We start from the raw sequence: 24,799 nt of genomic DNA, 5'->3' as shown, positions 1-24,799 counted from the left end.
CGTTTTGTTACAATGTTACATGTTTTTAACTATTAATGAGCCTACATTGACAAATGATAAATGTCCAAAGTCCATACTTTACATTACAGTTCACTCTTGGTGAATTCTGAGGATTTGAAAAAGTGTATGATATGTATCCATCATTATGGTATCATAAGAGTGTTTTCACTACCCTAAAAATCCTGTGTTTTTATTGCTTCCCTCCATCCCCCCTTCAACCACTGATCTTTTTACTGTCTCCATTGTTTTGCATTTTCCAGAATGTCGTATTATTGGAACCATTTTCAGAGGGGTGACTATGGGTCTTGAGCATCCATGGATATTGATATATGCAGGGGCTCCTGGAACCAATCCCTCTTGGATACGGAGGGATGATGACTCTTTCATGGGTGGTGCCTTTGGTGTTGTATCTAAAACATCATTGCCATACTCAAGGTCATCTAGGTTTTCTCGTATGTTATCTTATAGGAGTTTTATAGTTTTGAATTTTACATTTAGGTCTGTGATCCATTTTGTGTTAATTTTTCTGAAGGATGTAAAGTTTGTGTCTACATTAATTTTTTTGCGTGTTGATGTCCAGTTGTTCAGGTACCGTTTATTGAAAACTGCCTTCACTCCATTATATTGCCTTTGCTGCTCTGTCAGAGATCTGTTGACTAGGGCTTCCCTGGTGGCGCGGTGGTTGAGAGTCCGCCTGCCGATGCAGGGGACACGGGTTTGTGCCCCGGTCCGGGAGGATCCCGCATGTCGCGGCGCGACTGCGCCAGTGGGCCATGGCCGCTGAGCCTGCGCATCCAGAGCCTGTTGCTCCGCGGCGGGGGAGGCCACAGCGGTGAGAGGCCCGCGTGCCGAAAAAAAAAAAAGGTCTGTTGACTAATTATGTGAGTCTCTTTCTGGGCTCTCTGTCTTCTTCCATCGATCTATTTGTCTGTTTTTTCCCCAGTACCACTCTGTCTTGATTACTGTAGCTTTATAGTCTTGAAGTCAGGTGGTATCAGTTCTCTAATTTTGTTCATCTCCTTCAATATTTTGTTGGCTGATCTAGATGTTTTACCTCTCCATATAAACTTTAGAATCAGTTTGTCAATACCCACAAAAGAACTTGCTGGTTTTGATTGGAATTACATTGAATCTATGATATAAATCAAGTTGGGAACAATTGACATCTTGATGATATTGAGTCTCCCTATGCATGAACATGGGCTATCTCTCCATTTAGTTAGTTCTTTGATTTTCTTCATCAGAATTTTGTGGTTTTCCCTCAGAAATAGTGTATACATTTTGCTAGATTTACAACTATTTCATTTTTAGGGTAAATGATATTGTGGTTTTAATTTCAAATTCCACTTGTTAATTGCTGGTATATAGGAAAGTAGTTTATATTTACCTTGAATTGTGCAACCTTGCTATAATTATTTTATTAGTTCCAGGAGTTTTTTGTCAGTTCTTTCAGATTTTCTACATAGACTATCATGTCATCTGTGAACAAAGACAATTTTATGTCGTTTTTCCAATGTGTATATCTTTTATTTCCTTTTGCTGGTCTTGTTGCAGTCACTAGAACTTCCAGTATGATGTTGAAACAAAATAGTGATAGGGGACATCCTTGCCTTATATCTGACCTTAGTGGGGAAGCTTCAGGTTTCTCACCATTAACTATAATGTTAGCTGTAGATTTTTATCAAGTTCAGGAAGTACTCTATTACTAGTTTACTGAGACTTAATATGACTTTTTTTTTTTGCGGTACGCGGGCCTCTCACTGCTGTGGCCTCTCCCATTGCGGAGCACAGACTCCGGACGCGCAGGCTCAGCAGCCATGGCTCACGGGCCTAGCCGCTCCGCGGCATGTGGGATCTTCCCGGACCGGGACACGAACCCGTGTCCCCTGCATCGGCAGACGGACTCTCAACCACTGCGCCACCAGGGAAGCCCTAATATGACTTTTTATATGGTTAGGTTTCACTCTGTGATCTTAATGTTTTCTATTTGTTTCTTCTGTTCTTTGTTCCCTTTTCTTATTTTTCCTTCTTTTTGGATTATTTTTTTATGATTCCATTTTATCTCTGTTTTTGGCTTATTACACATAGGTCTTTGTTTTGTTACTTTAGTGATTGTTTTAGGGACTTGGTTCTCAATTGGGTCTGATTTATTTCCCGGAGGACACTTGATAATTCCTGGAAACTTACTATTTTTCACAAGTAGAGGGTGCTACCAACATCTCTTTAGTAGAGGTCAGGGATGCTGGTAAATATCCTACAAAGCACAAGGCAGAATTCCACAACAAAGAATTACCTTGCCCAGAATATCAATAGTGCCAAAGTTGAGAAACTCTGATTTTGGGTATACATCTTTATTCCAGTCTACCTTCAAGTGACATACCACTTATGTACACTGTAAGATCCTTACAATAACGTACTTCCACTTCTCCCTGTCCAGCCCTTATGCTATTGTTTTCATGCATTTTACATATGTATAAACCCTATAATACATTCTTATTTTTTAATTCAAAGAACCAATTATTTTCAAATACTTCAAAATAATAAGAAAAAGATGTATATATTTACCATTGTAGTTATCATTACTCCTGCTTTTCATAAATATATCTTATATCTAGACTTTCATCTGGTATCATTTTTCTTCTTTGCGAAGGACTTCTGTTAACACATCTTGTAATGCAGGTCTTCTGGTGATGAATACTTTCTACTTTTGTACATCTAAAATAATGTCTTTATTTCACCTTTTTTTGTGTGTGATAAAGCACATAAGTTTATCTTCTTAACAATTTATAAATGTGCATTACAGACTGCTAGCTGTGTGAATTGTACAACAGATCTCTAACTTTGTTTTTGAAAGATATTTTTGCTGGACATAGAATTGTAGGTCGACAATTTTTCCTTCTAATATTTAAAAAAATGGTGCTCTAGTCTTCTCACTTGGATTATTTCTGATGAGAAGTCAGATGTCATCCTTATCTTCGTTCCTCTATGTTAGCATATCTTTTTTCCAGTCTGGTTAATGGAAGCAGGTGATCTTTCTGGCCCTGAGTGACAGGCACTGTTCCCGCTAATCCTTTGTTATAGTTCATTCTCCACTGTTACATAGTTTCTTCACACACAAGTGCTGATGAATATTTTGCTGAATACTCCAGGGAACCCTCTGCAGATCTCCTGCGTCCTCTCTCTGTGTAGTTCTTTCCTCTTTGGTACTCTTCCCTGTGGACTTTAGGTGCCTTAGTCTTCCTGGACTATTATTTCTGTCCCCTCAACTCAGGAGGTCTTCTAGCCTCTGCCTCCGTTTCATCCTCGTGCTCCACAACGTGGAATATTCTTTGAAGGTAGTAAGATAAGGCAGTCGTGGTGCTCACTGGTTTTAGTCATTGTCCTTTATTGCCTGATGTCTGGTGTTTAGAAAACCATTGTTTCAACTCTTTAGCCAGATTTTTGTTGTTGTTGCTTCAGGTATAAGGGTAAATTCATTCCCTCTCCCTTTTTTTTTTTTGCAATTTTTTATTGTGATAAAAATTCACATAATATTTAATTCACCATATTAAAGTGTACAGTTCAGTGGTTTTTAGTACGTTCACAGTGTTACGCAGTGTCACAGCTGTCTTATTCCAGAACACTTCCATCACCCTAAAAAGAAACCCCATACCCATTAATCACTCTCCATCCTACTTGTTCACCAACCCCCTCCTTAATAACCGCTAATATAGTTTCTTTATGCATTTGCCTATTTCTGAACATTTGCTATAAATGGAATCATACAATATGTGGCCTGTTGTATCTGACTTCTTTCACATAGTGTAATGTTTTAAAGGTTCACCCATGTTGTGGCATACATCAGTATTTCACTCCTTCTTATAGCTGAATAATATCCACTGTATGTATTTCATCTTTGATAGAGTGGAAGTTAGCTGCTGAAGCCTTTTAACTGGTTTCTGCTGCTGCTTTTATCTCCCAGAGTCCATATTTGACCTTGGCAGGTGATTTTAATATGCTGTCAGGACTAAGAATCAGATTTGGAAAGTTAGTTCTAGAAGAGAAGCAGGTTTAGTTAGAATAGGATAAGGACTTATCTAGAGTCCTTTTTTCTTTGTCTTCCTCTTTTTTTTTTTTTTTTTGATCATGAAAGGGATCAGTTTAAGTGGTTTTAAAGATTAGCACTGGTTGCTTTCTTGTAGTACGTATTCTTTGAGAAAATTGTAGAAAATATAGAGAAGAAAATAGAGACCAGCTACAGTTTCAGTACCTAATACTTTGACACATTTCTTTCCAGCTTTGTTTTTTTACTTTTTAATTCTGCATTTATGCATGCTATCACCTGTTATTCTATTTATTTCACTATAATTGAGATTATCTTCAATATGTGATTTTGTTGCATGCTTTTTCTACTTAATGTGTAAGCATTTTCATGTCATTAAACTGTCTTGCAAAAAGTTTTGAATGGCAGTGTGTAAGCTTATCATATGCCAGTATTGGAGATAATAAGGTTTTTTCCCGTTTTACTTATTATAATTATTGTGTAAATAATAGATTAACTGTTAGAAAGTTTTTGAAGGCTTAGAAACATATTACCAAACTGTTCTCCAGAACATACCAATTTACACTTTAACACATTCACTAGCACTCATTCTTGAAAGTGTCTGTTTTACTCAGCACAATTTCACCAGCGTTGTGAATAATGATTGCCATACCAGCATGTTTTGTTTACATTAAATTTTTGTTTACATCAAAGGTTATTTTTTCTAGATTTTAAAAATCAATTTTATTGAAGTATAATTTACATACAGTATAAAGTATTTGTTTATTTTTTTATAATTTATGTTATTCTTTTGGCTGCGTTGGGCTCCCGTTGCTGCGTGCGGGCTTTCTCTAGTTGCGGTGAGTGGGGGCTACTCTTCCTTGCGGTGTGCGTGCTTCTCACTGCAGTGGCTTTTCTTGTTGTGGAGCACGGGCTCTAGGCGTGCGGGCTTCAGTAGTTGTGGCACGTGGGCTCAGTAATTATGACTCGTGGGCTCTAGAGCTCAGGCTCAGTGGTTGTGCTACTTGGGCTTAGTTGCTCCACGTCATGTGGGATCTTCCCGGACCAGGGCTCGAACCCATGTCCCCTGCATTGGCAGGCAGATTCTTAACCACTGCGCCACCAGGGAAGCCCAAGCATTTATTTAATTTTTAATTTTATTTTATTTGACTGTGCCATGTGGCATGCAGGATCTTAGTTCCCCAACCAGGGATCAAACCTGTGTCCCCCACCGTGGAAGTGCGGAATCCTAACCACTGGACCGCCAGGGAATTACCATAAAGAATTTATTTTGTTTATGGTTTTGTGTTTTAATAAACAAATATACCTGTGTAACCACCATCCCAAACAAGAAATAGAACATTTTCATTCCCCACAGAAGTTCCATTTAACCTATTTGCAGTCATATCTTCCACCCCCTTTTCAGGCAGCTACTGATCTGATTTCAGTCGCTATAGATTAGTTTTGCCTGTTCTCAAACTTCCTATAAAGGGAACCATACAGAATGTAGCTGCTTGTATCTCGTTGTTGCTTGTTGTACTTTTGAGATTCATCTATGTAGTATATATGATTAGTTTGTCTCCCCCACCTCCCTCCTCTTTTTTTCTTTTAACTGAGTAGCATTCCTTTGAATGAATGTATTTACTTTAGTCACCTGTTAATGTGCGTTTTTATTGTTTCCAGTTTTTGGCTGTTTTGAGTAAAATTGCAGTTAACGTTCATGTGCAAGTTGTTTGTGGACATGCATTTCACTTCTCAGGTACACACTTAGCAGTAGGATTGCTGGGTCATGTGATAAGTGTATATTTATAAGAACCTGCCCAACAGTTTACAAAGTGGTGATACCTTTTGACCCTTCCACCAGCAGTTGATGTTGTCAGTTTCTTAATTTTAGTCATTTTGTGGGTGTGTAGTCAAAACTGTCTGCAATTTTATTTTGCGTTTTCCTGATACAAAGATGTTGAACATTTTTTCAAGTGTTTATTGGTCATTCCTGCATCTTCTTTTGTGAAATATCTGTTTAAATCATTGGCTCATTTTCTTTTAAAAGTGGGTTGTTTTGGGGACTTCTCTGGCGGTCCAGTGGTTAAGACTCTGCTCCCAGTGCAGGGGGCACAGGTTCGATCCCTGGTCGGAGAACTAAGATCCCGCATGCTGCAATCTGCAGCCAAAAACAGAAAAGAAAAAAAAAGCGTTGCTTTTTTATTATTGAGTTATAAGAGTTATTTATATATTCTGCATACAAGGCCTCTCACATACTTATTGTGAATACTTTTTCCCCCAGTCTGGCTTGTCTTTTTATTTCCTTAAGAATGTATTTTGAATAGCACAATATTTGCATTTTGAGGAAGTCCAGCTTATCAGTTCTTTCATTTATAATGTGTTTTGCTTTATGTTCTAAGAAATCTTACCCAAACCCAGAGTCACTAAGATTTTTCTCCTGTGTTTTCTTGTAGATGTTTTACAAGTTTAGGCTTTGTGTTTATGTCTGTGACCTTTTTTTTTTTTTTAAACACAGATTCCTAGAATCTTCTCCCAGAGATCCTGGTTTAATAGGTCTGGGGTGGAGTCAAAGAATCTAGTTATTTGTTTTGTTTTTTATAATTTATTTATTTGGCTGTGGCAGGTGAGTTCCTTAGTTGTGGCTTGCAGGCTCCTTAGTTGTAGCACGTGTGCTCCTTAGTTGCGGCCAGTGGGCTCCTTAGTTGTGGCATGAGAATTCTTAGTTGCAGCATGCATGTGGGATCTAGTTCCCTGACCAGGGATTGAACCCGGGCCCCCTGCATTGGGAGCTTAGAGTCTTAACCACTGCGCCACCAGAGAAGTCTCTGTGACCTATTTTTTTTTTTTTTTTTCCTGTGACCTATTTTTGAGTTAATTTTTGTGTATAGTTTGAGTTAGGAGTATAGGCTTATTTTTTTCCAAACTGACGTCCAATTTGTTGGCAAGACTATGCTTACCCCCATTCAGTTCCCCCATTAATTGGCACCTTTGTCTAAAATTCATTATGTGTATGTATGTATGTGGGTCTATGTTTAGACTTCTTTTCCATTGCTTTATATGTACATTCTTATGCTGATAACACACTGTTTTGAATAATTTAGCTTTATATTTTGTAATGTAGCTTGTAATCAGATTGTATGTTCTTCAAATTTCTTTTCTTTCAAGATTATTTTGGCTATTTTGCCTTTCCATATGAATTTTAGAATCAACTTGTCCATTTCTGTAAAAAAAGAAAAAAAAAAAGCCTGTTGGGGTTTTGATTGGGATTGTGTTGAGTGTCTAGATGGATTTTGGGGGAAATTTTACACAAGTAAATTTTTTGAACAGTATTGAACCTTCCAATTCATGAGCATACTACATCTCTCCATTTATGTTGATGTGCAAGTTTTACACATATTTTGTTAAACCTGTCTGTAAATATTTAGTGGTTTAACACTGTTGTAAATGGTAATTGCTTTTTATTTTTATTTTTTAGTTGGTAGTATACAGAGGTACAATTGAGTTATTAATATTGACTTGCAGTCTTGTTAAGTTCACTTTTTAGTTCTAGTAGCTCTGTTGAGATTCCCTAGGATTTTCTCCCTACATGATCATATTATGTGCAGTTTTACTTCTTTTTTTCCAGTCTGCCTGCCCTTATTTCTTTTTCTTTCCTCACTGCAGTGGCTAGAAACTCAGGGAAAATGAGGCCTAGAAGTGGTGAGAATAGACCTTTTAGGCTTGTTTTTGCTCTTGGGGGAAAGAATTCAGTCTTTGACCATTAAGTATGATGGTCTGTAGGTTTTCCTTTGTGCTGCCTGCCCTTTATCAGATTGAGGACATCTTTTTCTTGCTTTCAGTGAATTTTTTCTTATGAATGGGTGTTGAAAAAAGATTTTGAATTGTCAAATTTTCTAATTTTTTTTTGCTTTTGTTCTCAAAAATTTCGCTACTATTAATATTGCACTTTAATTATATGTTTTAATAAAAATGAGAAACTTTTATCCTTGACAATGTGCTGTGGACTATTCTGAACACCTTATTAACTTATATAATCATCACAACAATCCTTTGAAGTGTATATGGTCTAAATTTTACAGATAAGCTTTAAATCATTATTTTCGAAAGGAATGTAAATTTCTTTCCCAATCCCTTTCATTGTAGACCTATGAATATTCATTTCTAATAAATGAGGTTTGTTTTTTCTCTTTGTGTTATAATTTGGGTTCTCTTCACACCGTCATTAATTTTGATTATTTTTAGAGCATGTGAAACATAAACAGGGTTTTAAAATTCAGAACTGTTAAAGGATATATGCTCAGAGAATTGTCACTCCCTCCTTATCCTTTCTACTCCATTCATAATACCCTATTCTTTGTGATTCTTAGCCAATTTATGATCAATTTTGTGAAAGTTCCATGAGTACTTGAGAAGAAGGGGGATTGTGTGTGAAGTTTGATAAATAACTATAAGTTCTACCTTATTAAGTTGCTTATTAGGTCCTTGCTTGTTATTTGTCCACTTGATTTGTCTTGTGCTGAGAGTGGTCTTTTTAAATATATATATAGATTTATTTTATTTAGTAAGTTAGTTAGTTTTCGACTGCGTTGGGTCTTCTGTGGCTGTGCGCGGGCTGTCTCTAGCTGCCGAGGGCTTCTCATTGTGGCAGCTTCTGTTGCAGAGCACAGGCTCCAGGCGCACAAGCTTCAGTAGTTGTGGCACATGGGCTTCAGTAGTTGTGGCTTGCGGGCTCTAGAGTGCAGGCTCAGTAGTGTGGCGCACGGGCTTAGTTGCTCTGCGGCATGTGGGATCTTCCCGGACCAGGGCTCAAACCCGAGTCCCCTGCATTGGCAGGTGGAGTCTTAACCACTGCGCCACCAGGGAAGCCCCCTGAGAGTGGTCTTTTAAAATTATTTTTAGTGTATCTTTGTCTGTCTTTGCATATCTGTAGCTTTTTCTTCATGAAATGATTATTTGATCATAAATTATTGTTGATATATAGATATTCATAAATGTGTATAGAAGTTCAAGATCTTTGTAATGAATTGTGGGTTTTGGGTCATGCTTAATGCTCTTTGGCTTGAATTCTACTTGTCTGATATTAGGATCTGCTCGTCTTTCTTACTGTATTCCATTACCTGATAAACTTTTCTGTTCCTTTTACTCTTTTTCACTCACTCTTTGTGGTGATGGTGGTGGTGGTGGGGTATTTCTTGCATAAAGCATATAGTTGAGTCTTTGGTTATGAGACAAGTTGAAAATCTTTTTGTTTTCATAGGTGAGATAAGTCCACTCACATTTATTGATATGACTGAACATGTTTGATCTCAACTCTTTCATAATATTTAATTGTTTTGTATTATGTTATATTGGCTAGTTTCTTTTTTTATTTTGCTCTCATCTTGTTTTCCTTCTCCCATTTTTAGTTGCATTATTTCTACTTTACTGTGCAGATGTTTGTACATTAGTGCTCCAGCCTTTCCCCCATCTTTGACATATATGTATATATGTGTGTGTGTGTGTGTGTGTGTGTGTGTGTAGTTTTGTTGAAGTTTTCCATTCATATCATGGTTGGATGAATCCAAGATGATGATGGGCTACACTAGTCATTTGTGGCTGGTGAGCATTTGAAATATGGCTAGTCTGAATTGAGATGTTCTATACGTGTAAAACACATGTGTTACATACAGGTTTTTAAGACTTGGTGTGGAAGAAAAAATGTAAAATATCTGCATACCTTTTTATATTGATTACATGTTGAAATGATAATGTTTGGATATTTATATTGGCTTAAATAAGATATATTATTAAAATTAATTTCATCCTTTTTCTTTTTACTTTTTTTGGTGTGGCTACAAGAAAATTTAAATGTGTGGGTCACATTTGTGGCTTCCATTACATTTCTTCTGAACAGTACTATTCTAGTAGATTCCTCAAAAGTCCCCTACAGAATTCCCTGAGTACTTTGTATAGCCTTGATACTTAAAGGATAACTTAGCTGGATGTAAAATCCTTGATTCATACTTTATGTTCATTGAGGTTTCTGAAAATGCTGCTCATTGATGCTTTGCTTTATGTTATTTTTAAAGTCTGATGTCATCTGATTCTTTTGGCCTTTTAAGTTATTATTATATGTTATTGTTACTATTATTGTTTGCTTGGAGGCTTTGAGGATTTTTTCATTATTTTTGAAACAAATATATGTCACAGTCTGTTGTTCTGGGTTACTTTTGCCAGGTACTTGATGAGCTTTTTTTATTGTGGTAAAAAATGCAGAGCCTAAAATTTAGTATCTTAATCATATTTAGGTGTACAGTAGTATTATACAAGAGATATCTAGCACTTTTCTCATCTTGGAAAACTGAAGCTCTATACCCATTGAACAACGACTTCCGTTCTTCTCCTTCCCCAGCCCCTGGCAACCACCACTCTTTCTAAGAATTTGACTACTTTAGACCTCATATAAACAATGCAGTATTTGTCCTTTTGTGACTAGCTTATTTCACTTAGCATAATATTCTCAAGGTTCATGCATGTTGTAGCATGTGTCAGAATGTTCTTCCTTTTTAAGGCTAATATTCCATCATATGTACATACCACACTTTGTTTGATATCCATTTATCTGTCAATAAACACTTGGGTTTCTTCTACCACTTGGCTATTGTATTATAAATAACACTGCAGTAAACATGGGTGTGCAAATATCTCTACAAGATCCTATTTTCAGTTCTTTTGGATATATTCCCAGAAATGTGATTACTGGATAATACGGTAGTTCTGTTTTCTAATATTAAGCCTTCTAGTCCATGAACACAGGACATCATTCATTTACTTATGTCTTTCTTAATTTCTTTAGGCAGTGTTTTGTGTTTTTCAGTGTACAAGCCTTTCACCTCCTTGTTTACGTTTATTCCTAAGTATTTTGTTCTTTTTGATGCTATTAAGATGGGATTGTTTTCTTAACTTCCATTACAGATTGTTCACTGTATAGAAATGCAACTGATTTTTGTGTGTTGATCTTCTGTCTTATAACTTTGTTGGATGCGTTTACTAGGTCTAACTTTTTTTTTTTTTAATGTGTGAAATCTTTAGGGTTTTCTACATAAAAGTTTATGTCATTTGTGGGCAGAGATATTTTTACTTCTTCCTTTCCAATTTGGTGTTTCTTTTTCTTGATAATTGCTCTCCCTAGGAGTTCCAGTATTGTGTTGAATAGAAGTGGCAAAAGCAGGCATTCTTGCTTTGTTCCTGATCTTAAAGGAACAGCTTTCAATTTTCCACCATTGAGTATATTGTTAGCTGTGGGCTTTTCATATATGGCCTTTATTGTATTGAGATGATTTTGTTCTGTTCCTAGTTTGTTGAGTGTTTTTATCATGAAAGAGTGTTGAATTTTTTTCAGCATGTCAATTGAAATAATCATGTGGTTTTTGTCCTTCATTCTCTTATTATGGTGTATTACATTAACCAATTTTCATAGGTTGAGCATTCTTGCATTGCAGAAATAAATCCCACTTGGTCATGATGTGTAATCATCTTCATGTGTTCAATTTGGTTTGCTAGTATTTTGTTAAGGACTTTTGCATTGACATTTATCAGCAATATTGGTCTGTAGTTTGTTGTTTTGTATTTTTTGTTTTTTTACTTGTAGTATCCTTCTGCCTCCCCCCTTCCAGTTTTATTGAGATATAATTGATACATAACATTGTATTAAAGTGTACAACATAATGATTTGATATATGTATATGTTGTGAAATGATTACCACAATAAGTTTAGTTAACATCTATCACCTCATGTAGTTACTTTTCTTTTTTTCTTGTGAGTAGGACTTTTAAGGTGTACTGTCCTGGCAACTTTCAAATATACAATACTGTATTAACTGTAGTCACTGTGCTGTACATTAAACCCCCAGGACTTATTAATCTTATAACTGGAATTTTGTACCTTGTGACCACCTTTACCCATTTCCCTATTCCCCACCCTCCTTGTAGTATCTTTCTCTGATTTTAGTATTAAGTTAATACTGGCCTCATAAAATGAGTTTGGAAGTTTTCCCTTCTCTTCAGTTTTTTTTTTTTTTTTTTTTAAGATTTTGAGAAGGATTGTAGATGAGTCTTTAAATGTTGGTGGAATTCTCTAGTGAAGCCATCTGTTGATGAGCTTTTCTTTGTTGAGAGGTGTTTGATTACTGATTGAATAGATTCAATATCCTTACTGTAGTTCACGGTTTTAATTTTTTCATGATTTAGTCTTGGTAAGCTGTATATTTCTAGAAATTTATGTGTTTCTTCTGAATTATCCAATTTGTTGTTATATAATTGTAGTAATCTCTTATGATCCCCACTGCACCCCCCCATCCCCCCCGCCACCCTCGTGGCATCAGTTTTAATGTCTCTCCTTCAGTTCTGATTTTTGGTATTTGAGTGTTTCTTAGTTCCTGTAGGTAAGGGTTTGTCAATTTTGTCGATCTTTTCAAAACAACTTTTAGTTTTGTTGGTGTTTTTAAATTTCTCTATTCTTAATTTCATTTATTTCTGGTCTAATCTTTATTATTTCCTTTCTTGTACTAACTTTGGGTTTTGTTTGTTCTGTTTTTCGTTCCTTGAGGTGTAAAGTTGGGTTGTTGATTTGAGATCTCTTTTAATGTAGGTAGAAATTTATTGCTATAAACTTCCCTCTTAGTATTGCTTTTGCTGCATCCCTTAAGTTTTGTTATGTTGTGTTTTCATCTTCATTTGTCTCTTTTCTAAATTCCTTTGTAATTTCTTTCTTGACCCATTCATTGTTCAGAAGTATGTTGTTCAGTTTCTACATATTTGTGAATTTCCAGTTTTCCCTTTGTTCTTGATTTCTACTTTAATTCCATTGTGGTTGGAAAATATACTTGATGTAATTTCAGCCTTCTTAAATTTGATAAAACTTGTTTTGTGGCCTAACATGTGATCTGTCCTGGAGAATGTTCTGTGTGAGCTTGAGAAGAATGTGTACTCTGCTGCTGTATGAAGTGTTCTGTTTATGTCTGTTAGGTTCAGCTGGTCTTTGTGTTGTTGAAGCCCTATGTTTCCATATTGATATTCTTTCTGGTTGATGTATTCATTATTGAAAGTGGAGTATTGAAATTCCCCTGACTCAGTAATTTCAAATGAACTCTTCTTGAGTTCACTAATTCTTTTTTCTACTTAATTGATTCTGCTGTTGAACCCCTCTGGGTGGATTTTTTTTTTCCCTCCAATTCAGTTACTGTAATTTTCAGGTCCAGATTTTCCATTTGGTCTTTTTTATGTTTTCTATGTCTTTCTTGATATTTGCATTTTGTTCATGCATCATTTTCCTTGATTTTCTTTAGTTGTCTATTTGTGTTCTCTTAGTGCATTGAACTTTATTAAGATGATTATTTTAAACTTTTATTGTCAGAAAATTCACAGATCTCCATTTCTTTAGGGTCAGTTTCTGGAGATTTATTTTGTTCTTTTTTTTTTTTTTTTTTTTTGCGGTACACGGGCCTCTCACTGTTGTGGCCTCTCCCGTTGCGGAGCACAGGCTCTGGACGCACAGGCTCAGCAGCCATGGCTCACGGGCCTAGCCACTCCGCGGCATGTGGGATCTTCCCAGACCGGGGCACAAACCTGCATCCCCTGCGTCAGCAGGCGGACTCTCAACCACTGTGGCACCAGGGAAGCCCTATTTTGTTCTTTTGATTGACCCATTTTTTTTCCTGTTTTTTTCATGTGCCTTTAATTTTTGTTGTAATTTGTGCATTTGAAAAAGTAGCCACCACTCCCAGTCTTTATGAATTGGCTTCATACAGGGTAAGGCCCTTACCAGTCAACTCAGGTAGGGGGTCTGGAAGCCCCTCAAACCTTTTCTGGAGATACATCTTCTTTGGGCATCTGCACATAATTTCCCAGTTAAGAGAGGTTTATTTGTTTCTTTATCCGGATCTTGTTGTAATCTTTTGCTCCCTCTGGTGTTTGTCAGTGGTACTGCAAGTTTTCTGGTGTTGCAGCAAGACTCTAAGTTCTTTTTTGTTCTCCACAACCCCCAGGCATCCAAAGAATGCTGGTTCAGTCAGCCTTCTGAGTTAAGTGAGACAGAAGATAGTCCCTTGGGCAACTTCCCAAAAAGCTGGAATGTTAGACACACGTTCCACTTTTCTCTTTCCCTCCCAAGGGAGAAGCTGTGAGCAGAGTGTTTTCTCCTGATTGCTCCAAACAGTATCAGATCTTGTCTGGTTATGCAAGTTCTTGTGTGCCATTTTGCTCCCTGTTGGGCTTTTTTTGGATAAGTAGATTCATATCTTTTATCTTAAATACTAGTTCTGTTGCATTTTTTGTTCTTTCTTCAAGGACTCCAATTATATGAATGTCATTTGTTCTTTGCCTGTTTTTGTATCCTATCATTTTGTTTCTTACTCATTTTAGTTCTTTTTTCATCTTATTTTTATTCTCTTGATTATTTGACAGCCTTTATACAACACACTTATGTCTTTGAGTACATTTTGCATTGGGCTTCTAGTAATTTTAGTTTTCATCTCTGAGGTAATTGTCTTTTTCTTTCTTTCCTGAGTTCAGTCAACTCTTGCTGTTTTTTTCCCCTGAGTTTTTTGCCCCCTTCTCTGATTTTAGTTTTTAAGTTCCTTATTCAGGTGACTTTTTTTTTTTTCATATCCGTAAGTGTTTCTTTCAAGGATATTTAAGTTTGGGACATTCTTAAAGTTTTCTTCTCCACCTCCACTTTGGAGTAGAGAGAGTTCATTATTAGATGTATAGTTGAATCTCGTTTTTTGGGTTTTAATAATAGTACTAGACTTACTAGGTTTTCTTTTGTTCGTTTTTTGTAGATTTGGGGTGGTTCACAACATTCCTAGTTCAATGGTTCCCTTTTGTGTCTGTGTAGACTGTGTAGCATGATCTGCTTTTGAGGAGTAGGCAGAGAATAGCTTGTCTCGTTCTGGCTCTTTCTAGCTAGTGTTTCAAAATCCCCATCATTTGGTTTTCTGCAGGATAGGTGAGGTGGTCTCAGTTTTTATATTTTTCTTCTCTGCAAGGATTTGAAACTTCCTCTTTTGATTTTGATCTCCCAGAATTTTGCGGTATTCTGTTTTGTGCTGATGGCTCATTTCTAATTCAATTTGTTATAGTGGCTTTTTAAGTTTCTTAGTCCTTTACTAGTAAGTTTACTATTATAGTGAGGTAGAGTAGGTAAATGTAGTTATTCAGTCAGGTATCTTTAATTGGGAATTTTGGATGTAAATTTTTAAAACATCAACGAATAATGTTTGACTTTGTATGCAGCCTAACCCAGTACATTCTGAAACCCTACAAATTGGGGCATGAGCTTGGCAAGATGGAAAAGAGACATACAAATAATGATTCAAATTTCAGTCCTGCTGATTTCCGTCATAGAAATCATAGAGTCTTAGTGTACTCATATCCAAAAGAAAAAATATTTCTACTCTGTCCCTGTAGGATTGTGCCTGATACTTATTATACATGACTAGAAGTCATTAATTATTTAGCGTCTTTTAGTTTGCGTTTAACGGCTTTTCATGTAATTTCATGTGTTACTAGGAAAAGTATAAAGTACAGGGAAAGTATAATATTTCTAGGGAAACACAAAACGTGTTTAGGTACAATATGGTAGGTTTCAAAAGGATATTTCAGAATGTCAAAGTAACCATGAGAAGTGGTTTTTGTGTATTTTGGTGGAGAGTCCTTTCATTTAGGATGTTAAACTTTTATAGCATTTTTCTTTTTTTTTTAGTTTATGGAAGAAATGTAGATTTACTATTTACTATAGAAAATTTCTGAAACTGCAAAAGGGGACAAAGAAGAAATACTTATAGCATTTTGTGCAGTGTTCTATTCTGTATTCTTCCAGGCTTTTTTCGTGTCAATAGAGGTCTAAATTATGTTGTTTTTTTCTACTACCTAAGAGTTCCATTTTATGGATATGACATAATAGATATACTAAGTCTGTATTTATTGCTATTTAGACTTTTTTTTTTTTTTTTTGGTGCTATAAACAGTGCCATGATGAGCATTTTCATTTAGTCAGTGTTGCCCATTTCTTTGTTGCCTTTTGATGAATTCCATTAGTGGAGTTAGTGGGTCAAAGGCATGCTTTTTTAAAGGAAAGGAAATTAGGTAGTGCTTGGTTTTTAGTTATTTTTAAAAATTAGGTAACCTCACCAGTGTATGATGCAGCATGTAACAAGGAATCAGCATTACTCATGTCAACATCTTCCCCCAATAAAATGACAAATCAAAACCGGTACCTACTTTGAGCCTTTTGTATGTTTGCCACTGATTAGTCTGTAGATTAAAATGGGGGAGGTGTCATGATCTGGCCTCAATTTCTGGCTGCATCTGTCATCTGTAGGCCGCATTAAGAAGGGAGTCATCCATGATCTGTTTTTAAGTTTTTTCATTTGTAAAATTAATGTTAAATCTTAATCTATTGAAGATGTATTTCAAAATTGGATAATACCTAAAAATGTTTTGTATTTAGGGCAAAGTCAAATATATATCAAAAGAATCTCTTCAAATAAAAAATGTACTCAGTTTCCTTTTTTTACCTGTATCTGTAGATTATTAGCATTACAAGAACATGGTTTTTTATCTGTCAGACTTTTCTAATAAGGATGGAATAGTCAAGGAACACTGGAATCAGAGTCCTGAAATTTGGCTCTCTTATACATCATTCCTATTTGCTAAGAGCAAGTCACTTGTTTCCTGAGTCTCATTTACAAAATGAGATAATATCTACGCCTGTGTCCCCAGATTGTAAGGAGCTAATAGACATGTGATTGTGGGTGTACTTCGAGAGCTGTAAAACATATAAATGCAGGGTGGCATTGCATATTGCATCACTTTCTTTAACTAGGAGAGGTGAAATATCATGAAGGTAATAGGAAAGTATAGGCTTAAATAATGCTAGAAATTGCCAACCTCAGTCAAGGCCTGGCTTCCTAGTTTCTTGATGCTGTTTGTTTGCGTGTTTGATCCCATCACAACTTCTTAGACGACTCAAAAGTTTGAGTACTAATAGATTTTAACTAAATCAATAGTAGTTTTTATATGGGGAAATTTACTTAGTGCTCCAACTTGGGATTCTACCCTATGAAGAAAAACATATTTCTTCCTTGCACCGAAGGTGAAGAAACTTTCAGATCTAAACCAGCACCCACCCTCATGTCCCTTTGTTCAATATTTGCCTTTTATTGAATGTCTCTGGGCTTTTGTCCATTTTGGATATTCTGTTTTCTCTGCCAGGGTTGTTTTCTTCTTTTCCTCTTTTGCCTTGCTAAAAATCCCTGTTGATCCTAAAACTCTTAATTTACACTTTACTTTCTTTGGACATCTTTATCCTCCCAAAACGAGTGATTTGACTAATTGAAAAGAGATACGCTTGTCAAGCTCAGATCGCATACTCAGGTATCTCTCTTTCACTACCTAAGTTCCTTAATGGCAAAGTCTGTCTCTCATTCACTCATAATTCTCAGGGACAGGAGTAGTATCTGGTGTCTGCCAGGTACTCAGAAATGTATTGAAAGGATGGCTGCTGATAAATAAATCTTAATTTATGCATTGCAGCATAGCCAGTACTCTCTCTCTTTTTTTTTAATTGGGATATAGTTGTTTTACAATGTTGTGTTAGTTTCTACCGCACAACAAAGTAAAGTAGCGTTCCCTGTGCTATATAGCAGGTTCTCATTAGTTATCTATTTTATACATGTTAGTTAGTGTATATATGTCAGTCGCAATCTCCCAATTCATCCCCCCCCTTCCCCCCTTGGTGTCCATACATTTGTTCTCTGCGCCTGTGCCTCTATTTCTGCCTTGCAGACAGGTTCATCTGTACCATTTTTCTAGATTCCACATATATGCATTAATATATTTGTTTTTCTCTTTCTGACTAACTTCACTCTGTTTGACAGTCCCTAGGTCCATCCACATCTCTACAAGTGACCCAATTTTGTCCCTTTTTAAGGCTGAGTAATATTCCATTGTATATATGTACCACATCTTCTTTATCCATTTGTCTGTCAATGGGCATTTAATTTGCTTCCATGACTGGGCTATTGTAAATAGTGCTGCAGTGAACATTGGGGTGCATGTGTCTTTTTGAGTTATGGTTTTCTCTGGGTATATGCCAGTACTCTTTTAGGTAAGGAAATAACAGAAGGCCTCTCTGATGACATGAGACTGAAGGAATTTCAGAAACAATCCATTTGGATATTTAGGAACCTTAAAGGAGAGGAGAAGTGTGGCTAGAATAAAGTTTGGGAGGAGAAAAGTAGGAAATAAGGTCAGAGAGGTATAAAGCCTTGTAAGCGTTGAGTGATTTTTTAACCTTTAATCTAAATATGAAGGGGATGCTTTGGGGAATGACATGACCTAATTTACTACCTTCCACAAGGTAAAGGTGCTTTGTTGGGAATGGTCCATAGTGGGTCAAGGGAGAAAGTGTCCATTAAGTGGTGGAGGTAATGAAAAGTTACTAGAATCTGGGTGTATTTTATAAGAACTTTTTGTTTCACCTTTGTTAAAAAATATTTCCTGCCGTGATAGTAATATATTCAGAATTTTGTACTGTTGAAGTTTCAGGTATATAAATGCAGAAGATACTTAAAATCTGTGATACAAATTCTTTTCCTGTTATTTGCATGTTTTTCTGTCATCTTGTTATTGGTGATAAACACCTCAATTAATTTAGCAAACCAGGGGATCGATTTTCTTGTAATGTTAAATTCTTGAGATGTTAAATTCTAGTTTGTGAATGTTTAATCTTTTTTGAAAAAATCCTACTTATTAAAATTGTAATCATCTAACATGGTATCAGTATGAGTACAAGTATTGAGGGAGAATGATAGCAATGTTTCCTGAAGGTCTGTGGCAAAGGAACTGTTTAGAATTGATTCTTAAAGCACTGTGCAATTATTGAACAGTAAATTGTAAATAGAATTTTGCATTGAATTGACATTATTAAAACAACTCATGTTGCCTACTTTACATTTTCCAGGAACATCATTTACAGCGAGCTATTTCAGCACAGCAAGTGTTCAGAGAAAAAAAAGAGAGCATGGTCATTCCAGTTCCTGAGGCAGAGAGCAATGTCAACTATTACAATCGCTTGTACAAAGGAGAGTTTAAACAGCCAAAGCAGTTCATTCATATTCAGCGTAAGTTTGTTAATTCATTGTTTTCTGTTTGTAATTTAAATTTATCAACCAGTGAAAAATCCTTTCTTTTTGCCCAAAGAGATTTTAATTTTTCAGTTTGTATGCACTGATTTATAGAAATGTTAAACGTGAAAGAATAAAATCCCTCCATGCTTACATCTCAACTTCAAGATCATTTGGAGTGTGAGTTGCATTTGGAACATTTGATAGTTATGTAGTACAGGATTTTCTATAGCACTTACACTTTATCATACAGCTAAAAGGTGGTAGATTACCATACCCAAATAAAAATTTATTTTTCAAGGCCTAGTGGCAATTATGCTGATTAGGGGCAAGTCTTCTAAAATTTTTAGAATTAGATCCTACACTTCTACCTTCATGTAGTTTTTATGGAATTCTAATTCTGCCTCCTTCGATCCTCTTATTTTTGTCCCCATCGTTACTATTTAAATGATCACCATCTTTTGCCTTAAAACTGTTTCACTGATCTCCTGACTGTTCTGTTTACTATCCACCATCTCCTATCTTTACCCTCTTCTAACCTATCTTCTCCACAGGTCCACTGGCACCAGAGTGGTCTTCTGATCAAATCATGATGTGGCTTAAAATCCTACTGTTGTTCTTTATTCTACAATAGGAATTTTCAGCTAATTTTGCAGACAGAATGCTGGTGTCTTGGTATCTTGTCTGGCTGTGTTTAAAAAAAACAACCTTTAGTAGTTTGTTAAAATAGAGATTCTAGGGCTGTGTCAGGCCTCCCTGTATGAGAATCTCTGGTATGCAGCCTGGTAATAAGTTTTTTTAAAAAGTTCTCCAGGTGATTCTGAAACGTCTCCAGATTCAAGGCTGGCTGTAAGATCTACTATTTTTCATCGATTCTAAGATGTGCCTTTGTCATATTTGAAATGAGATTACATCTTAAATTGCTTTTCTCGTGGATTAAAATCTGGTTTGTCTAAAGAGAATTTCTACTTGTTTTTGCCAGGCATCTGGGGACCAACCTGAGACCACCTTAAAGTCTTTACTTGTTTGTTTTGTTTTATTTGTTTGTTTTTGGACCACACTGGTAGCTTTAGTTTTATTTGTTTGTTTTTTTAGACCACACACGTAGGCTGTAGACCTGCTTGGAATTCAGTTCTCAGCGAGAGGTTTTTTCTCCCCTCCTTCCACCTAAGGGCAAGTTGAGAAATATAGTTTCATGCTGTTCCTTTCTACATGGCTGGTTTATTTCTTTATCTTACGCTGAGGCTGTTGCCCTTTGGTAGTATAGCTTTATGCAGGAGTATTCTATTAAATTTATTGATAGACCCCAATATAAAGCTTTTTTTTTTCTTTCTTGCAGTACATAAAGTAATGGTGCATCTTATATAGATTTGACAAAATTTAGTAATAGCCAGATTCTCTAATTCGAATACAAGGCCCTTTGTGATTTGTTACCTGCTACCCCTTTAACCTCATTTCCTGTTGCTCTTTCCCTCACTCTTTGCATCATAGGGAATAACTTAAAATTATCCACATTTGCCTTGTTGTTTCACATTTCACATTTCCTTGCATATGCTATTCAAGTCTTCTTTCCCTTTCTGTAGCTCATTTAAGACCTAACTCCCTTTTGAAGCTTACCCTGATTTCTCATTCTACCTCTCTTTGCTTATCTTAGTACCTTGTACATACCTCTAACAGAGGACTCAGCATACTTGATTGCATTGTTTGTAGCCATTCTTTCTCTCCTTTTAGACTGTGAGCTCCTTGAGGGCAGGGACTATGTTTTATTTTCCCTTTGTATCTTTAGTGTTAAATGCATGGCTTATAGATGCTCAATAAATGGCATGTTTGTTGACTGGTTCAATTGTTTTTAAATGGCTTAAAAGCCCTTAGGTGTCAAAAGCATTTTCCAGAGACTTTTCCCCTAAGGATTCAAGAGAAATACACTTGCAAAAATTGTGTGATTTGTTTCCACTATGTCTTTGACTTTGAGTCCCTTTAGCATGTTGAATTTTCCTTGTCTTTGTATCAGGAATGAGATAGCTGTTCTTAATATGAATTTTAAGGATTTTTTAAGCCAACGTATCCCCTCCCCCCTTTTTTTGTATTTTAATAACAATGTAGCTGGACAATAGGACCATTTGTAAAAGCCATTGTAGGAAACTGGAACCAGAAACTGGATGTAACCCATCTGGGTGGGGCCCATTAGATACAATAAACATTAATCTGTGTTGTTTTTTTCATTTCATTTTATTCTATTGTTGTAATAAATGGAATAAAAATAATAGAAAATTATTTTAACTTTCATTTTTTCTCTTTTAGTCTGTCAGCATATATATATTTTATATACTATACTAAATTGTACTACACATACAGTTTTTTTCCTGCCTTTTCTACATATATTTTAAGTTCCTCAGGTTTTTGTAGTCTCCTGTTGTCATTTTCAATGTGTATATAATTTTCTATCAAATTTATATTCCATTATTTGCTTACCTCTATGCCTATTATTGACCTTAAGTTTATCTGTACTAAAATTTAAACTCGTTATTGTTGACTCTTTTTTTCAAGGAAGGCTTGATATAACTTCTTTCTAAGCCCTTGAATACAAGGAATTTCAGAAAATATTGCTCTGGATTTTTCTTTTTCTTTTAATGATAGATTTGAAAGAATCACCTCCCATTTCCCTGGCTAGAAAAGCATAGTTGCCACAGTAGGGCGGCTTAGCTCAGGCCCATCACATTGCTTGCCTGGGCTCTGGCAGACACCTTTGTATTGGTCTGCCAAAGTATTGTATTGTATTGCTCTGCTCTTGTCTTTGTACCTTCCAGTCATCCACACTGCCACTGTTGTGATTGGTACCCATTTAGAATTTTTCAAAGACTCACTGTTGCCTGTGGGATAAAATTTTAACATATTTGTATGGTGTTTAAGGCCCTCCTTTGTGCCTGTCCAGTCACAATTTGCTGTGTATTCTTCCACCATGACATCAGCCTCATTGAAATGAGCTGTTGGAGGTCTGTTTCCTCCACTAGACTGTAAGTTCCTCAGGAACAGAAGCTGCATCTCATTCTCCATACATTCCTACACTACAGTCTCAGTACACCGCACCCCACCCCCCATTCCTCTAACCCTTCACACTTCCAGATACAATAATAATGAGCTCCTTTTAGATCTCTGACTTATCTCTTATTTTTTCATGCCTCCAGGGCTTTACATAGCCCTTTACTTCTCTTCTCCTCTTTTTAAAATACCACTTGTTCTTCAAGGCTCATCTCCAGGACTACCTTTAGGAGCCTTTTCCTGACCCCTCTAAGCAGGGTTCTTGGCACTGTTTACCTCAAGCCCTCCTGTGTTGTGTGCATCGACCACCTGCAGTTGTGATTGTTTGCCCTCTGTTGCTTCACTAGTTCATAAGGCTCATTGAAAGGAGGGACTTCTTTTTTCCCTTTTAATTTTACTGCTTACTGTAGTACCTAGCATATGATTAGGTATGCAGTTAAATATTTGCCAAATAAATAAATCAGTGAATGAATGGTGAAGATATAAGCGTACACATCATGACTTTTTTGAGACATTGATCTCGTAGGACTCAAAATTATATACAGAATAAAATACAAGAATAAAATCATTGGTGTGTACAGTGAAATTGAGAGACCTGCTCTGTGGATCAGGTTAAAAATTGAGCTCACTTATTCACCAACAGTGTCATTTTAGGACAAAAATTATCTGCCAAGAAGGAGTTAGGAGTGGAATGACTCCAGTCTTGGTGTGGATGTGAGATAAACCTGCCTGTTCTTTCCTGTCCCTTTTGGTACCAGTTCGCCATAGTAACCCATATTGGTATTCTGGGGAACTTATTTAATCACAACACATTGTGGTATTCTGACCAGGTCGAAAGCATCTTGGTGACCTATAGTCATTGATGACCCAAGATACTCAAACTGTTCCTCATTTAAGCTAATTCTACACATTGGTCAGTTGTGTGACATACAGAAAATGCTACTTCTGTTTTACTTACTGTTATAACAAATTTACTTTGGGTACCTCAACCCAGATGTTAAAATTCTTTCATTCCTTTTGGAGTTTAAGAACTTCATTAAATTCAAGATCCAAACCTTTTTTTTTTTAAGGAAATGACTGTTTACATAGCAATAAATTCTTTATTTTGACCTCCCATTACCCCTTTTACTTAATATCATATTTTACAGTATCTCAGAATTTTAGAAAGTGAAGGAACTTAAGATATTGTTTCATAAGTATTCTGTAGTTAATTTATGTCCAGTTTTGAACTCAATTAAATGCTTCTTTGAAACAGGACTCCTTTGCTTGTTTTGAAATGAAGGTTCACTTCCCCTTCTCAGTGCATTACTCCTACACACACAAATCAGTAGAATGTCTCACCTGTTTCTTGGCTGAAAGAAAGAGTTCAGGAGAAGGAATTGGTGGGGTAGCACCCCTTGTTATCTGTCAGGCAGGGAGAGGAACCCACTCAAAGGAAACTGAATTCTGCTGTTTGTGTCTGCAGCCAACATCTTAAGCCCTGGGAAGGTGCCTGTCCATGCGTGTACACTGCTGTACACCTCAGTACACTTGAAACTGACTCCTCAGTTCAGTGAAGCTGACCGTTGTCAAGTCTACAATTGGAAAAGAAGAAAAATTCTGCTTATTTAGTGTAAGGTGGACGTATGTATTCTACTAGGTTTTCAGCAAGAGTGAGACAGATGCTGATCTAACATCCAACTTTAATTTCATTATCCTTGGAATGTTTTTTGCTGTTCTCCCTATTAAACAAAAATGATGATAACTGACCTTTTGCTTTGGCAGGGCAAATATGTTTTGATTGGAAGGAGTTGGAGAAGATACCAAATGAAGAGCATTGTTTTGTTTATACAGTAAAACTTTTTGGTGGAAAGGATGCATTCTAGGAACATCATTTCTTGTAAAAATGTCACTGGATATCTATTAAGAAATCAAATTGAGCAGAAATAACATCACACATTTAAATAAATACCAGAAAAGCCAGGCCACAAGTATAGGAGTGGATTGTATCAGATTTGTGGATAACACATTCCAGGTGAAGCTAGATTCCAGGTTGAGGTGGTTAGAGGAGTGATATCAGGGGCAGTGAGCAAGGTCAGGCCCTGAGGGCAACCTGCATTCAGGTTAGCTGGCTTTAAGGGTCTTCCTCTCTTCTCAAGATTGTGCTGAGCCTCCTATCCTTGGATAAAGCTGTGAGTGTGGGCAGTAGTGCTAAAATGGTAGAGCAGTATCTGGGTAACTACTAATCCAGGAAAGGATGAGGAGCCCTAAAACTTAGAAAACTACATATTAAGTCATTCCAGGTATTTGGGAAAACGAAATAATCATTTGACAGTCTGGGATAGAGAAGTGAAAGAGAAGTCTGAGTACAAGGAGCATGCCCCTTGGGCCTATATGCATTTACTTATGTCCACTATTTTTAAAAAATTACCAAGGGCATTTTTCACAGAACTAGAACAATACTTTTAAAATGTGTGTGGAAACAGAAAAGACCCTGAATAGCCAAAACAATCTTGAGAAAGAAGAACAGAGCCAGAGGAATCATGCTCCCTGACTTCAGACTATACTACAAAGCTACAGTAATCAAAAC

At 36.3% G+C, this 24,799-nt stretch overlaps 1 protein-coding gene across 1 annotated transcript in view; it reads left to right on the top strand.

Moving 5' to 3' along the window:
* EPC2 (enhancer of polycomb homolog 2) overlaps nucleotides 1-24,799 on the top strand; it is a 106,890-nt gene that overhangs the window by 23,273 nt on the left and 58,818 nt on the right. The window contains exon 2 of the mRNA XM_033860206.2: nucleotides 19,029-19,188. Coding sequence (XP_033716097.1) covers nucleotides 19,029-19,188 — 160 coding nt within the window. The remainder of the gene's footprint in view (nucleotides 1-19,028; nucleotides 19,189-24,799) is intronic.

The sequence above is a fragment of the Tursiops truncatus genome, chromosome 7 (genome assembly GCF_011762595.2).
Source record: "Tursiops truncatus isolate mTurTru1 chromosome 7, mTurTru1.mat.Y, whole genome shotgun sequence".
Taxonomy (NCBI): Eukaryota; Metazoa; Chordata; class Mammalia; order Artiodactyla; family Delphinidae; genus Tursiops; species Tursiops truncatus.
The sequence above is the reverse complement of the archived record's forward strand: the minus strand, read 5'-3'. Positions and strand labels throughout refer to the sequence as shown.